This window comes from Eptatretus burgeri, chromosome 10 (genome assembly GCF_056783735.1).
Source record: "Eptatretus burgeri isolate ZD-2024b chromosome 10, Ebu_testis_v1, whole genome shotgun sequence".
In the NCBI taxonomy this organism is placed as follows: Eukaryota; Metazoa; Chordata; class Myxini; order Myxiniformes; family Myxinidae; genus Eptatretus; species Eptatretus burgeri.
In genome coordinates this window covers 22,739,237-22,755,777 of record NC_140970.1, presented here as the reverse complement: position 1 = coordinate 22,755,777, position 16,541 = coordinate 22,739,237, and the positions used below count along the sequence as shown (strand labels likewise).

Sequence of the window (16,541 nt, the reverse complement as noted above, 5' to 3'; positions counted from 1 at the left end):
TTTTTTTCCTCGCATCTTCATGTCTGTCAAAAAACCAGTGTCAAGGTGCACAACTACAGCTCATAACCTATCCATTGAGGTGTTTTTCGGCCCCCCCATGCTTTCCCGTTTTCACGCCACTGTCCACACAAAATTCATCAATCAATTCTATACAGAGTCCAGGGGACTCAATAAACCATTAGTGCACTAACAATTACACCATTACTGTACTAAATATACTAAACACAGCCTATCTCTCCACTTATTGTACACACAAGGTAGCTCCCAAATGGCTTTTGTCCTCATCCATTGCAGTCCTAAAGCAGCTAAAGGTAGGAAGATAGGCTGAACTGTTTGTGTGTTGAATTATTCGCCCATGCTCATGAAGCGAAGAGCGGTGTTGAGCAATCGGTCACGTACGTGTCTGCATTTTGTTAAGAGTGTACATCGAAAACCATTCACCGGAGGAAATTGAAACTTTACCACATGTTGCATGACAATTTGATAAAGTGCACATTGAGCGTACATCGAAAACTTTTCATAGTATAAGTTATACATATTTACCTCAGAATATGTGGATTCGTTTAACACACTTCATCCGGATGGGGTCTGGCCAACACTCCTGTGTTAATTTACGTAATTATGTCATTACGGTGATTGTAATAATGTAAATTGTTCGCATAGTAGCTTATTTTCCGAGGGAGGACGTCACTTTCCACGGCAATGGCATGCCAGGGAATCACCCTGAGTGGCTTTGAGGGAGACACAAATTAAAGCTGCCCCCGGCGTTTTATTTGAAGCAAAAAAATTGAAGGAATAATTTTGTGCACCAATTAGCTCCAGGTCCCTGGGTAGTTAATGTCAGCGTTGGGGTATAAATTAATGTTTTCATTTTAGAGTGAAGACGTTTCCTTTATTGTGTCTCCTTTTCATTGTATCATTTAAAAAAATTCCACATTTTATTGTCATTATTTTAACTGGTAATTTACATTGATTTGCCTATTAACCCTGCCGATGTCCCTACCAACCAGACTCGGTGACATAATGATTAAAGCGTTCACTCTGAGTCTGGAAGGTGCACTAACCTGACAGGTTCAAACCCTGACTGAGTCTTGCCAAAGACTTTAGAAAATGGTATATGCTGCTTCCCTGCTTGACATTCAGCATTTAAAAGGATAGAGCACAGATAAACATCTCTGGGAGGTGATGGCAAACCACCCAGTATAAATAACCCTTGCCAATAAACTCCTTCAGCAACACCAACGCTCTGTCAAGAGTATGGTACATCAAATTAAAATGTTACTACTGCTACAGAGTTTCATTCATCAATGACGTATAACTGATTTAAAAAACATTTCTTTCAAAAGGACCTATTGCACATTTAATGTTTGTTTATTTGTTTTGTTTTTTACAAGGTCTAAGGCTCATGGAATAGCTGTCACACACATCATACACAAATATGCAGACAGAGAAGCAATACCTGACTTCAGACAAGCACAGCCAGTGACCTTGGGGGACGTGATGCATCTTGCTGGGGTACTTTGGGTTCTGGCGACGTCATCTTGTGACAACGTTCTCTCCGCAGTCAGCAGGGCAATTAATAGACAGTGGGCCAAGCATCCAAAATGTGTCTAGTTTTTGACTTTCATGACCCACCTCTGGTATCGACTGGAAATTTTGCATAGATTTAGATTTAAAAAAATCACTTAGAAAGAATTCATAACTCGTCAGTGCAAAAAGTTGCACATTAATTAGTTATGCTAATTAGCAAAACATAGAGCACCATCTTGTGTCCATTCTGAGATAGCTGTGTATTACTCGATGGGAATTCTGATGTCTATGTATTCATAGGGAGACTACATGAATGTGGGCGATTTGGGTCCCTTCCTCTCGCACGCACGCACGCACGCACGCACGCACGCACGCACACACTAATTGTAAATAGTAATGCCACTAATTGTTGATCTACAGACCTCATTCATCAACACAAAAGCTGAATATACGAGTCAGGAAGACATGCACTGGACTGGCATACCGAAATCAAACAGTGTATCATATCATCATCCATCAGCAAACTAATCATCAGTCATTCTTCGTTCAATCATTGATGCATAAATCTATCACACACCAGATGTATACATGAAAGGAAAAAAAAATCATGGAACACCCATTTTAAAATAATCCAATCCAGGTATGCATATGTTCATTCATGATCCTCAGCAAGAGCGACTGTTTTTCTAAGACTCTAAGAATTTCACGTAGAGGGGTCATACAGAGACAGAGACAGACAGAATTTTTTTTTTTTAAACCCCAGGTCAATATATTAAGGGAGCCACTATTCTTGGTTCACGAAAGCAGAACAGGTCACAAACATTTCTGGAAAGTCCAATTTAGTAAACATATTTCTTTGCAATGTGTATGTAATTTGCATATGCCATGCTCATCTATGTTTGTTTGTGAATTGAAAATCTAGAGGAGACATGCATGAATCTTCACATAAATTAATGACACAATGATAGCATGAATCATATCAAATTATTCATTGCATACAGACTACAGTGGCTAGGTGATTAATACTGATTAGTTTTTCCCTTAAATGTACACCAATAGAAAAATATTCCAAAGGACTACTAAAAATGTCATTAAAAAACTGTAGACACAATGTTGGTGGAGCCATGGACTACCATGCCGCTGGCGTACAAGTCGTAACTTTGCTCGTGCTTGTTCTGGGCAGCAGAAGTTCACCACAAAATTATGCCAGCAGCCCAGTATACTTTACATTGAAGTTCAATAATAATTATCAGTATATAGCCACTGTGCATTGACATTTTTAGGTGGGCATTCCACTGCGACCGCAAACAAACCCAGTGTAGCTGCACTGCTATAGCAGGTTTGCCACCACATCATTGATTTAATAGAATACATAGCAACTGCAGATGGAAACAATGGTAGTGTTGTGATTCATGTTTAGGATTTTAAGTTAGTCCATACTCCATACTGGTCTAGATTTCAGTTTGGATTATTGACACATATCACAGTCAGTTTATGATTGAACTTCGAAGGATGATACTGATACTAAGTGAGAGCAGAATTTAGAGCAGAACATCTAGTCGGATTCATGACAGTTAGATTATAGAGTATAGTAATCACTGGGTATTGATTTTGACCATCTGTCAAAAATTAGTTAACGGTAGAAAGGAGATCCTACCTTCCAGATCCATCACATTCATCACGATCATCACCGGGCGCGGCATCGGCAGCTACAGCAGCTGCAATCCCCACACCGAACCTGTGCTGGCTGTGGTGTACTTGGAGCGCCTTGGCAGCGACCTTACTTTTGGGGCTTCTTTCCACATCAATCTACTTAGCAGCACATTCCTGAAATTCCTTAATGCTTTTCTCACGAAATGGAATTACTTTGCTGTGGGTGTTGATGGCATGCATAAAACAGAACCCCGAAAAACTGCCTTCAGAATCTTTGGCAGCACTAGTATGAGACGACATGTATGCCGCCATGACAGCGAGTGAGTTTAAAGCTTGCTTGAAACGAAGGCGTGATTGGTTGATGAGGGTGGTGCTGTATGTCAAAAGCGCTGTGATTGGACGATGTTTATAAGAAAATTGTCACAATTTCGGGTGTTTTTTCCATATTTTGAAAAAATGTGCAAGTTTTGTGTTTGATGAGTTTCAGATATGATTTCTATAATATTTTCACACAAAATATTATAAATACAGGTAGATACACGAGGTGGGTCACAAAACTAAACAAAACGGGAGCTCGGCCCACAGTCTATTAGGAGAAATCAGTTTTTATGTCTAAAAATGTTTTTATATTCTTGCTTCTCTTTATACCTGTCTCTCTTCCTGCTACTCTCCAGCACTTCCTGCAGCATCGCCTGAAAATGCACCTGTAAATTTTCCACTCAGACCTTCACCACTTTCTTGCAATGTCAGCAACACAAGTGACAACTATGGCAGTGCCTCTATTCTTCTTGGTCATCAAGCAGTCGTGGTCCCACCTCTAACATCAGCTCCATCGCATGGCCTTCGTTCCTCGCTCTCATTCAGTTCTCTGCATTCTGGCTCCTTCAGTGACGGGCCTGTTTTTGTTGAAAATGCTCCTCGACCAGGTAAGTGTTATTCATACATAATTATATCCTGTTATGTACCTCTTTGAAGTCCATTGACCTGGCAGATTATTCCAACACTTTTGCACAGGTACACTGAGAGGTCATTGTGAAGATTTCCCATTTGGGTGTGTGACTTTGCCTTGCCATAATAATAATAATAATAATAATAATAATAATGTGACTACATCATACCTGGGTGTAGTATTAATCTACGAGGAATCTGCTAGTTTTCCAACTGCTATTCCGCTGCTTCTTTAAAATCCAACTGAGAGCACAATTGGACTCACACTGCCGAATATGCACATTTGTTTTAGAGTGCTTTCTCTTTCACATGCTTGTAACAGTTGGATGTAGGGTTTATTTAAAGTTGCTTGTCATTATACCTGTTTTACGGACTGACTTTTTCTGCACAGATATGTGGCTTACAAATGAGCCAGATGACATGTTGCATACTGAGAAGTTGGGCTTGATTAGCAAAGGTTTAAAAGCTGTTGTTTGTTATTCAATACAGTATTAGCATGAGATTGCATTGAGCCATCTTGAAGATCGGAGGGAAGAATGAGATTTTATAAGCACAGGAGGGTAATTCCTTGGACATGAAAAAGAGAAGAGAAGAATGGAGGTGGATGCGGGTTAGCAAAAACACTTGGGGCTAATAGTCCATCACATGAGACCACAAAATTCTGACATTAGCTACCCTCACCCCACCCACCCCCTCTCCTCCACCGTTTTAGCTCACATCCTTGGGATCAAAATCGATGTACGAAAATATGTCGAACTTCATTTCTGCTTGTTTCCAGATTAAAAATTGCCCAGAACCATGCTCAATTTCATCAGTTTTGCACCTCCCCCAAAGCAATTCATATTGGATATCATATTGGACTTCACGATCTCATCCTGTGTTCTGTATCCCCTACAATTTTGTATACCAGTGGGAGTACCCTTCTCGACCCACCCACGGTGGGCAATGTGCTGCGGCACATTCATGGAAATGCACTTTGTAATTTTTGTCATTTTTGAAATGTTTTGTTGATCACAGCATATCTTAATTCATGCGATCACTTGCAACACAATCACTCGAAGCTCGAAGCTTGCAACACACTCTTGTCACGTCCATTGTGATGTTTTCTGCCAACACAAATGGCACCAATGGAAACATTTCATTATATATCATATTTAATTATTTTCATTCTTACTGATTGTCTCTGGGCCGGAGTGCCGAGCCCACCTTTGAAGACACAAAGAACGATGCTGGGAAAAACGGGCACACCCTGTGCCACAACCAATCGACGAGTGAAAATTGGCGACGTAGCAACAGCCACACAATATTTATTGGAGTAGATGTAAGGAAAACAAAGACAAATTTGAGACTGAATTACCTCAGATTAGCATTTACGCAGCCCATAGAACAAACAGCATTTTATAATCATAATTATTTTTATGGCCTGGCCATGACAATAATCTGCGTGACATAACAGGGTGCATGAATGATACAGGTATATGGGCCATAATAGTAGCATGTTAATGACGGTATTTTTGTTCAGAATGAATGCACAAGTCGAGACTATGCGCTCTACCAGTGCCATTGTAGTCTGCAATGCAACACCCTGCTTCAACAATTTGTCCTTTGGGAATATCTGACTGGAACAACATCTTTGCATCATTTTTCCACTTTGGTTGCCAGAAGTAAAGCCTTTCTCCAAATGTATTAAGAAGGTGCGTCTTCAACTTCTGAGATTTGTAGTTTGGTGCTTCTTTCCCTTGTGCTGAAAGAAGGGTATTGAAACATTCCAACAGAGAATTGTTTTTTTGAGAACAGAACTTTTTGTTCCAACAGAGAGAACAACAGCTTTTGTGCCAGGTGATTACTTTTAATCTTCCTTCTTCTACAATGGATCCATATGCTTCATCATATGGATCTTCAGTCAGTTAATTTTGTCTTTTGAAGGTTGTCTAAAGATCGATTCCAATTCTATCTCTCATAGCTGCTATGGTGGTAACACACTTCCATTGCAATAGGATATCTTTTGGAAAATTCACACTATGCGATCATCCTACCGTATCTCTGCAGCTTGAAGCGGCTACTCACCAGCTTCAAAGGTCATACATTAAGCCATCGGTGGAATTCGGTTTTTAGATCCATCATACCTTTTGGTCTGGCATATCACACAAATCTTTGTTTCAGGGTTTAGTCTAAAACGAGTTTGTTTAAGTGTACGAAGAGCTTAATCTGCAACAGATTCAATGGCTATCTCCTTTCTTTTTCTCTTAAACCTTGCAATATGATCTTGATTTCTGTATGCCTGATAGTAGCTTCTATGGTAAACCCCTAATGCGCCTTTTTCAAATATATTCTTGCACTGTTTATACGTTTTGTACCCTCTTTCCTTTGCTGTTTTATGGGAAGTTTGCCAGCTAATAGCTGTGAACTGAGTAAGTTTACCAGTAGTCTCCTCTTTATGGTAAAAACACTTGGAAAAGTTCACATTGGCATTAGCTGGTGGACTTGGATGGGGATCAAGGCTATCTTTGGCCATTTTCTTGATTAGAATTACTTTTCTACAAGCTTCTACACTCTGTAAGCATCACCAGCAGCATTCCCATGTCCATGTAACAAAATAAACAAATGTGAACTGGGAAATAAAAATAAAAGCTGTACAATTCAACATCCAAACAGCCAGTTATTAGCTGCTGTTGGACTTAGTTCGAAATGGAGGCTTACGGATTTGGTCTTGATTTTCGTGTGTGTGTGTGTGTGTGTGTGTGTGTGTGTGTGTGTGTGTGTGTGTGTGTGTGTGTGTGTGTGTGTGTGTGTGTGTGTGTGTGTGTGTGTGTGCGTGCGTGCGTGCATCTGCCACCATATTTTAGAAATGTATGGATCTATTTTATTCATACTTGGTAGAAAGACAACACATGATGGTATACATAAACACATCATTTTGTTTCATGATGCGAATAAAGATGGCCGACTGGCGGTCATTTTAGTTGTAAAAAAAACCCGGTGTCAAAAACGTCCTCAACCATTTCTCGGATATGCATATACCGATGTTATTCAAACTTGGCACACATATAAAGAATGATGTCTTACATATGCACGTCATTTATTTTTGAGATCAGATCCAAGATGGCTGATTCGGGGCCATTTTGTTACTTCAATGTGTCCCCAACCATTTCTCAGACATTCATGGTCCAATTTTATTCAAACATGGCACAATCACAGTACATGACGACATACACAAGCACCTCACTTTATTTTGCGATCTGGTTAAAGATGGCCAACTGGTGGACTGGCGGCCATTTTAATTGTGCATAAGTATGGGCTAGCCCTTTAACTCCGTGCAGCAAAATTACTAAAACAATGGGGGCTTTGATATTTTATGTCTATTTTACTTGTACTAGTACGGGCCCGTAGGGGCGGACCCGTAGGTGCGTAAACGATGACTGGATTGGGGCATTATTTCAATTAGATCGGACCAACCGTATCATAAATGGCCATAACTTGGGAAACACCTGGGAAACATATTCAGGTCCCCAGCGTAAATTGTGACATCATATCAAATGAAGAAGAATTGTGACGCCCCTCTCTCTCGCCCCCACTCTCACCCCCCTCTCCCCCCTCTCTTGAATTGTGACGCCCCATCTCTCTCACCCCTTTCCCCCCTCTCTCCCTCCCCTCTCTTGCCCCCTCTCTTGCCCCCCTCTCTCTCCCCCTCCTCTCTCACCCCTAGTCTCGCCCCTCCTCTCTCCCCCCTCCTCATCCCCCCTCTCCCGTCCCCCTCTCTCACCCCCTCTCTCTCACCCCCTCTCTCCCCCTCCTCTCTTGCCCCCACTTTCATCCCCCCTCTACCGTCCCCCTCTCTCGCAGATATTGGTCAACAGATAAATGGCCGTAACTTGGGAACTGCTCATCCGATTAATATCAAACCTTGAAAAGGCACATCCGCGGGTCCCCAGCAATATTCCTGGCAAGTTTCAATCAGATCGGACTGTCAATCGTGCAAAATAAATAAAAATAATAAATAAATAAACATTAATTGTGACGTTATAGCACCGTGTCTTGTCATTGGTCGACAGATAAATGGCCGTAACTTGGGAACCGCTTGTCCGATTCATATCAAACCTTGAAAACGCACATCAGCAGGTCCCCAGCAATATTGCTGGCAAGTTTCAATCAGATTGTACCGTCAATCGTGCAAATAAAAATAAATAATAAATATATAAATAAACATTAATTGTGACGTCATAGCACCGTGTCTTGTCACTGGTCGACAGATAAATGGCCGTAACTTGGGAACCGCTCGTCCGATTAATATCAAACCTTGAAAAGGCACATCAGCGGGTCCCCGGCAATATTCCTGGCAAGTTTCAATCCGATCAGACCGGTGATCGTCCGGTTATTAATAATTTGGGGAAAAAATTGGCATGATAAGGTGAGAAGGTGGAACGACACCTTCAGCTGCCATATATACACCTTTTCAACACTGAAAAAGCAGTAAAATGGCCGTAACTTGGGAACCCCTTGTCCGATTGATATCAAACCTCGAAAAGGCACATCTGCGGGGCCCCGGCAATATTCCTGGCAAGTTTCAATCAGATCTGACCGGCGGTCGTCGAGAAACGGCGGTCGCAGACAGACAGACAGACAGACAGACAGACAGACAGACAGACAGACAGACAGACACACACACACACATTGCTGGAATTATAGATATATTAGATTGGACCAACCGTATCATAAATGGCCATAACTTGGGAAAAATACTCAGGTCCCCAGCATGAATTGTGACATCATATCAAACGAAGAAGAAGTGTTGTCCTGTCATTGGTCGACAGATAAATGGCCGTAACTTGGGAACCGCTCGTCTGATTAATATCAAACCTTGAAAAGGCACATCAGCGGGTCCCCGGCAATATTCCTGGCAAGTTTCAATCTGATCGGACCGGTGATCGTCCGGTTATTAATAATTTGGGGAAAAAAATTGGCATGATAAGGTGAGAAGGTGGAACGACACCTTCAGCTGCCATATATACACCTTTTCAACACTGAAAAAGCAGTAAAATGGCCGTAACTTGGGAACCGCTTGTCCGATTGATATCAAACCTTGAAAAGGCACATCTGCGGGGCCCCGGCAATATTCCTGGCAAATTTCAATCAGATCGGACCGACGGTCGCCGAGAAACGGCGGTCGCAGACAGACAGACAGACACAAACACACACACACACACACAATGCTGGAATTATAGATAGATTAGATTGGACCAACCGTATCATAAATGGCCATAACTTGGGAAACATACTCAGGTTCCCAGCATCAATTGTGACATCATATCAAACGAAGAAGAAGTGTTGTCCTGTCATTGGTCGACAGATAAATGGCCGTAACTTGGGAACCGCTCGTCCGATTAATATCAAACCTTGAAAAGGCACATCCGCGGGTCCCCAGCAATATTCCTGGCAAGTTTCAATCAGATCGGACCGTCAATCGTGCAAAATAAATAAAAATAATAAATAAATAAATATTAATTGTGACGTCATTCGTGACGTCATAACACCATGTCTTGTCATTGGCCGACAGATAAATGGCCGTAACTTGGGAACTGCTTGTCCGATCGATATCAAACCTCGAAAAGGCACATCTGCGGGGCCCCGGCAATATTCCTGGCAAGTTTCAATCCGATCGGACCGGCGGTCGTAGACACACACACACACACACACACACATTGCTGGAATTATAGATAGATACAGAGGCATAATTGCATCCAATTGTTGCTGAACAATTCTAAGAAAACATTATTTAATGAAAACTGAGGAAGTATGTACATATGGCCAAACATGCAAGCTTCCAAATGCATAAATAAACTGAAAACAAAAATTTGTGCAGATATAAACATACTTTGATACCTGGATAAAATGGCATATAGACAGACAAAAAATATGACACTGCATCTCCTCACTAAAAAATAGTCAAATATCACCTTTCAACTAAATTCAAAAAGTAACCTGTAAAATCTGCCTTATGAAATGTTAAACTTGAAGACATTTCACCAAGGAGATTTAAGTGAGGTACAAGTTATAATGTTTATCGTATAATTGCTGAAGACATAACAAAATTTCACTGGATTGAGCAACTGAAGATTGATGAAATGAAGAAATATACATGACTGTATTGTGTTATCTGTTCCATAAGATAAGCACCTTCTTCTCATGGCCTTGAAATGCTAAAACTAAAGGCATTTGAAGCAAATTTCAGCCTTATGTTCATGCTGTTTGTTCTTTTGGGTTGTTTAAATGCTAATCTGAGCTCATTCTGTATCAAATTTGCATTTGCTTTGCCGACATATATAAAATTGTAGGGGATACAGAACACAGGATGAGATTCTGAAGTTCAATATGATATCCAGAACGCCTGGGGGGGGGGGGGAGATGAAAACTGAGGAAGTCAAACATGGTTCTGGACATTTGCAGACCTGGAAGCGAGCAGAAATGAAAAGTATACATATTTTCCTACATTTTCATACCAATAAAGAAAGTGAGGTAAACTGAGGGAGGAAGTGGGGGGGGGGGATCAATTAAATCAAAATTTAGAGCCCTTTTGGGATCTCATGTTATGGACAAAACAAAATGGGAAAGGAATGGGCTGGATGATTAAATACTAGGAGGGAACTAAAAGCTGTGACCATATTTACCTCCAATAGCATCTCTGATAAATTCCAACCGATCAAATAATTTGGCGTTCCATCACAGACTTTTTCTTACCTTGTGACTTGGATTTGTTTACTAAACAAAAGGCATGCTTGGTGGACTACTTCCTCACTGAAATGGGTGTTAGAATAATTTCGGTAGAGCTGTTTTTTATTTTTCCCCTAGTTTTTATACAGGCAGTTGATAACCTAAGTGTGTCAATACCATTGCACTGAGACGGTTGCCATTCTAACAGTGTCTGCGTCCTTGTGTCTGTTTCTTTTGCCTTTGTTGTGCTGTCACTAATGGAGGTTGGACAGTTTACCATCAAACTTCTGACCGTGTCACCTACAAAACGAACAGCCGTCGGCGCACCCGCTTTTTGAGCGGTCCCAAGTCACTCGCCATCTGTTTGTAGTTTCCTTTCCATCTTTAACTTCGTGTTCCAGCACTAAAAGGCCTAAACTAGCCAAATGAAAGCTTGCTCTCTTGGACTTGAGTGTGCTTTGCACTTTTTTGTAGAAGGATAAATTAGACCTTTTATTGCAGGGAATGAGGTTTGTGCATGCATTGCTTTTGTGCAGCCAGCTCACTTTTTGTGCTTCAATGTTTAAGGAATGCAAGTAGTTTATAGAAGACCAGATGTGCAAAACCTCCAATTAACAGATTTTTACTTTATGCCTCAAAATTGGTTGATTATAAAGTTGAGGTTTTAAAAAAAAAAATTTTTGCTGACCATTATGCTGAAAGCAGCCAGAACCGTTTCCTACTCACCCCTTCCTATTCCAGGCTTCTTGATGGCTTTCATTTGAATTACCTGTTTTTAATCATTCCTCTCCTGGACACTTGTTATGAGAAACAAATAAGTTATGTGGACTGATTGTTGTATCAAAATTCCTTTTATCAGGAGATACAGGCAGGTGGATGAAAATATTTTTCTGGCTTTCAAAAATATTTTTAAATCACACCCTTGGGTATTCAAGCCATGGCGTCATTCACAGCCATTTTAAGTAAAATAATTTTGATATTTAATCTCATTGTCAGTTGATAACAAAGAGGATTATGTAGTTTATCTGCATTGTCTCAATGAAGGTTGAATTTTTAATCTTAGTTATTTACAGCACGGGGCTCATGGAAGAGTATGGTCGATGTGATGGTGGGACAAACATCAATTGAGTGAATGAACAGGATAAAAGAAAAAGGAGGAGGGGAGAAAACACTGAAACTAGCAAGCAAGATGGTTGTTTTGCAAAGGTTAATGGGGATAATAAATATAATGGGGATGACATGAAATGGTGGTGCACTGCTTGCTTAAAGTCCTGGAGGGAAGAGTGAGACAGAAGAGCTGCTGGAAGGTGTTCCATAGATTGGAGAAGTGAAGAATAAACGTTTTTGGAAGTTTAACCTAGATTTTGGAAGTTTAACCAGTATGGAGTTGCTGGAAGAACACGTGCATCCTGGAGTGGATAGGGAGGGTCAGAGGATTCAGAGAGCAGAGGGAGCAATTTTGGAGAAGAGGAGGTTGAAAAACAGAGATCATTGACCTGCCTGTGATATGAAAGCAACAGACCTTGAGCTTCAGCCTCATCTTGGGAGATTGCAATAATTTTAAGAGCTTTAGATTCCACAGAATCCAGCAGTGACCGATGTGATTCTGGGGGTGCCTGCCCATAGCAGAGGGCAGTGCTTAATTGAGCTATGGACAAAGGCCTTGAAGACTGTAAGTACCAATGATTTTTTCAGAGAAAACCTTGCATTGACAGAGGATGCCTATCTGCAGTGGGCTTTGGTGGCCAGTTTTGTTATTTGGTCAGCCCAGGATAGGTTATGGTTAATGGTGAGGCCTATAAGTTCAAGAGACTGAACCTTCCAGTGGATGACCAAGGAAATATAGAGAAAGGTTCATTTGACAATCCTTCCAGAGCGATGGGGTGAGACTGAGAGATTTTCCAGGATTGAAGGACATGTTCCATTTCTCAGACCATTGTCTAATCATTTCCAGATTAGGAGATATATATATATATATATATATATATATATATATATATATATATATATATATATATATATATATATATATATATATATTTATTTTATTTTTTTTGAAACAGCTGCAGTCTACCGAGCAGTGAGATGGGGGTACTGTACCACGGAGTGTGGAGTCATCTGCAAAAAAAGAAGAGGTTTCTAGAGCATTGGAGAGGTTGTTTATGTACATGAGGAACAAGACTAAGCCCAAAACGCTGTCTTGCAAAACTCCAGTCTCCACTGGGATAGGGCAGCAGAGGGTTCTATTGATGGCAACACAGTGACTACATGAGTAGAGGGAGTTAAAAATCCAGAAATTTATGTGGCCTTTAATGCCATAGGCAGAGATTTTACAAGCAAGGCAGGTTGCCAGACTGTGTCGAATGCCCGAATGCGCAAAAGCATGTCCAGAGTTGTGACGAGGATAGAATCCAAACACATGGTTGGAGATCAGGTTGTTTGAAAACAGGAAAAACTCGACATCAGAAGCGATGATGGATTCCATGACTGTTTGCAATTAGAGGTACTGGACTATCGTTGGTAGTGTTTATTTTTGCCCACTTCTTATGGATGAGAGTGATGTTTTTTGACTTCCTTGCAGAGAGGAGGTGACGAAGGAAAAGGACAGATTGAATACGAGACAGACAGACGGGATGCAAGAAGAGCAGAGCAGGATTTTTGAGAACATGAGCACTGATGTTATCTGGGACTGTTAGTGAAGCATGGTCAAGGATGGGCAGAAGTTTATTTTCCTCCTCGGGTGAGGACAGAGAGTCCAGGAGACAGAGGGTACATCAGGCGAAGATGGCGACAGAAAGGGATAGGTTGTGTACATAAGATTTGTTAAGTCAATGTTATGCATTCCACTGTTCATTATAAAGAGTAGACATTTATTTGTTAAAACGTATTTCTCCTCTGAAGATGCTTTTCATTATGAAGAAAGCTGTTAAAGCATGCGCGCGTACACACACACACACATCACTTGTGTCATTTGCCCTTTTGTTTTTTAATCCCTACGACTTGCCTGAAAACTTTTCCCTCATGACCTCTACATTCATTCAGTACGTGAAGGACTCAAAATAATACCCCCCCCCCTCCCCAACCTCTTGGTTTTAACCCTGCTCATGCTTTTACCCGAGACTTCTTGATGGATCGACCACACATTCTACACCGTAGTCCCATGATACACAAGTGCTGCTTTGTGACTCTATAAGAACAAACTTCGATTTTAATAAAACTTCGAGTGATATGAGAAAAATCTGACTCCTCATGAATTTCTGAAGATCGTTTTTAATGCGACTCAATGGCACTGGCCAACACTGCAAATAATGTGAATGATAATTGTCACCGAGTGATAGTTACCCTCGCCGCAGGAGAGGGTTATTGCATTTGGGTCTGTCTGTTTGTTTGTCTGTCTGTTTGTTTGTCTGTCTGTTTGTTTGTCTGTCTGTTTGTTTGTCTGTCTGTCTGTTTGTTCGTCCACACAGAACGTTCATGTTTTTCTCCGCAACCGCTTGTCGGATCGAGAATAAATTTTCAACATTGGCGTGACTTCTCATGTAGAATGTTTTCATGATAATTATAACGTCATAAGTCATGTGGTGTGGCAGCCATATTCGATAAATGGAAAAACTTTGGATCTCTGTATCTCTGAAATCAACCGTACCAAAGAAAAAAAACTGAAACTTGGCACACGGCAAGTTCTCCTCATGGGGAACGAGTGTGATTTTTTTTTTTATGACGTCATATGTGCCTTCGTTTTGACGTCATAATTGCATATGCAGAATTCCACATCCGATCAGTATGTAAATTTTTGAGGGTCATCTTGGGATAAAATGGTCCACAGAAAAAAAATTGATGATGGAATCGGTCACATGATTCGGCAGCCATATTGTTTTATTTTTTTTTTTTTAACCTTCAAAAATCTCTTTCTCTGAAGTGGCTGAACAGATCGAGGTGAAACTTTACACATATGACCACCTATCCATAAGGAACAAAAGGTTCACACAGTTTGGCAGCCACATTGGATTTACCTTAAAACCTATAAAAAAATACACACTCAAAAGAAGTCCTGGCGAGGGTCTGCAATCTCTGATTGCTCTTTTTCTTTCTTGTTATCATTTACAAATTATTGTTTGGCCTTTTGCACATTGAAAATAAACTTGTGCAACGAGATCAGAAGCGCCGAGCATGTTTTTAAAATGAAATACATATTGTTGCAGGCCGGGGGTCGGGTGAGAAGACCACCAGGGGGGAAGCTATCTCGAGTTCCCACCAGACTCCCCGGAATTGCAAGCCATCGCACACGGATGATTCCGTGACGTGGCCAGTCACTAACCGACCGTGAACACCAATAACTCAACCACGTGACCTAGGGTCCTCCATCCAGTTTATCTGGTTACCGAGAAAAATAAACACATGATCTAATTACCGGGGAACACGCCCTCGGTACGCCTTGTCCGAAACGGATCACCTTACCGGATCAGATGCAGCCGAGCGACACTGCCAAGGACATACCGGCTAAAAGGAATGGATCATTGGGAATAAAGTCCTGGCTAGGTTAGGATACGGACCATGCTGGATCGATGAAAGAAAAGACAAAAATGAGCTGGGAACATTTCTACTAATAATTTATTTACAGGCAGGCAAGGACAGATATGTGGCACAATGAATAGATTTTATTGTTGCATGTAAGCAGGGATAGGAAGAAAAGTGTGAGGTGCGACAATAATACAAGCAACTTTCAAAAGCAGAGTTATCCTGATATAATTATTGCTAATGGTCTCTCAATACCTTGCACGGAGAAGGCGGAGTCCGGAGCAGTGGGTGGAGAAGGCGGAGTCCGGAGCAGTGGGTGGAGAAGGCGGAGTCCGGAGCAGTGGGTGGAGAAGGCAGAGTCCGGAGCAATGGGTGGAGAAGGCGGAGTCCGGAGCAGTGGGTGGAGAAGGCGGAGTCCGGAGCAGTGGGTGGAGAAGGCGGAGTCCGGAGCAGTGGGTGGAGAAGGCGGAGTCCGGAGCAGTGGGTGGAGAAGGCGGAGTCCGGAGCAGTGGGTGGAGAAGGCGGAGTCCGGAGCAGTGGGTGGAGAAGGTGGAGTCCGGAGCAGTGGGTGGAGAAGGCGGAGACCGGAGCAGTGGGTGGAGAAGGCGGAGCCCGGAGCAGTGGGTGGAGAAGGCGGAGACCGGAGCAGTGGGTGGAGAAGGCGGAGTCCGGAGCAGTGGGTGGAGAAGGCGGAGTCCGGAGCAGTGGGTGGAGAAGGCGGAGTCCGGAGCAGTGGGTGGAGAAGGCGGAGTCCGGAGCAGTGGGTGGAGAAGGCGGAGTCCGGAGCAGTGGGTGGAGAAGGCGGAGTCCGGAGCAGTGGGTGGAGAAGGCGGAGTCCGGAGCAGTGGGTGGAGAAGGCGATGGGTGGAGAATCAGCAAATGAGGAACACTGAGCAGGAAAGACGATGGACAGCCCCGCAACCCGTCCTTTTATAGATCTTGTGGTGCGGGCGGGGGTGACGACCCGAGGCGATGTGTCGTCACCTGAATCGGGCGCTCTGGTTGGTCCCCGGCCAGCACACGGCCCAGCCCTAATGGCCGGAAGCGGCTCCACTTTACTTCCGGCTAGATGGTTCCAAGCTGCGGAATCGTCGTGCTCCGAGCAGCGTGACATGAATCGCCCTGCACCGAACTCCCGGGCCATCGACGACGACCGGCGGTCAGCGCCGCTCAATGCGCTGCCT

General features: G+C 42.3%; 1 protein-coding gene across 2 annotated transcripts in view; it reads left to right on the top strand.

Annotated features, from left to right (window-relative positions):
* Nucleotides 1–16,541, top strand: part of LOC147018076 (serine/threonine-protein kinase WNK2-like) — a 192,253-nt gene that overhangs the window by 161,715 nt on the left and 13,997 nt on the right. Inside the window, exons 22-23 of one of the 2 annotated variants that reach the window (XM_085897390.1) lie at nucleotides 3,858–4,109; nucleotides 11,103–11,201. In XM_085897390.1, coding sequence (XP_085753516.1) covers nucleotides 3,858–4,109; nucleotides 11,103–11,201 — 351 coding nt within the window. The remainder of the gene's footprint in view (nucleotides 1–3,857; nucleotides 4,110–11,102; nucleotides 11,202–16,541) is intronic. The other variant, XM_085897389.1, reaches the window with a different exon arrangement.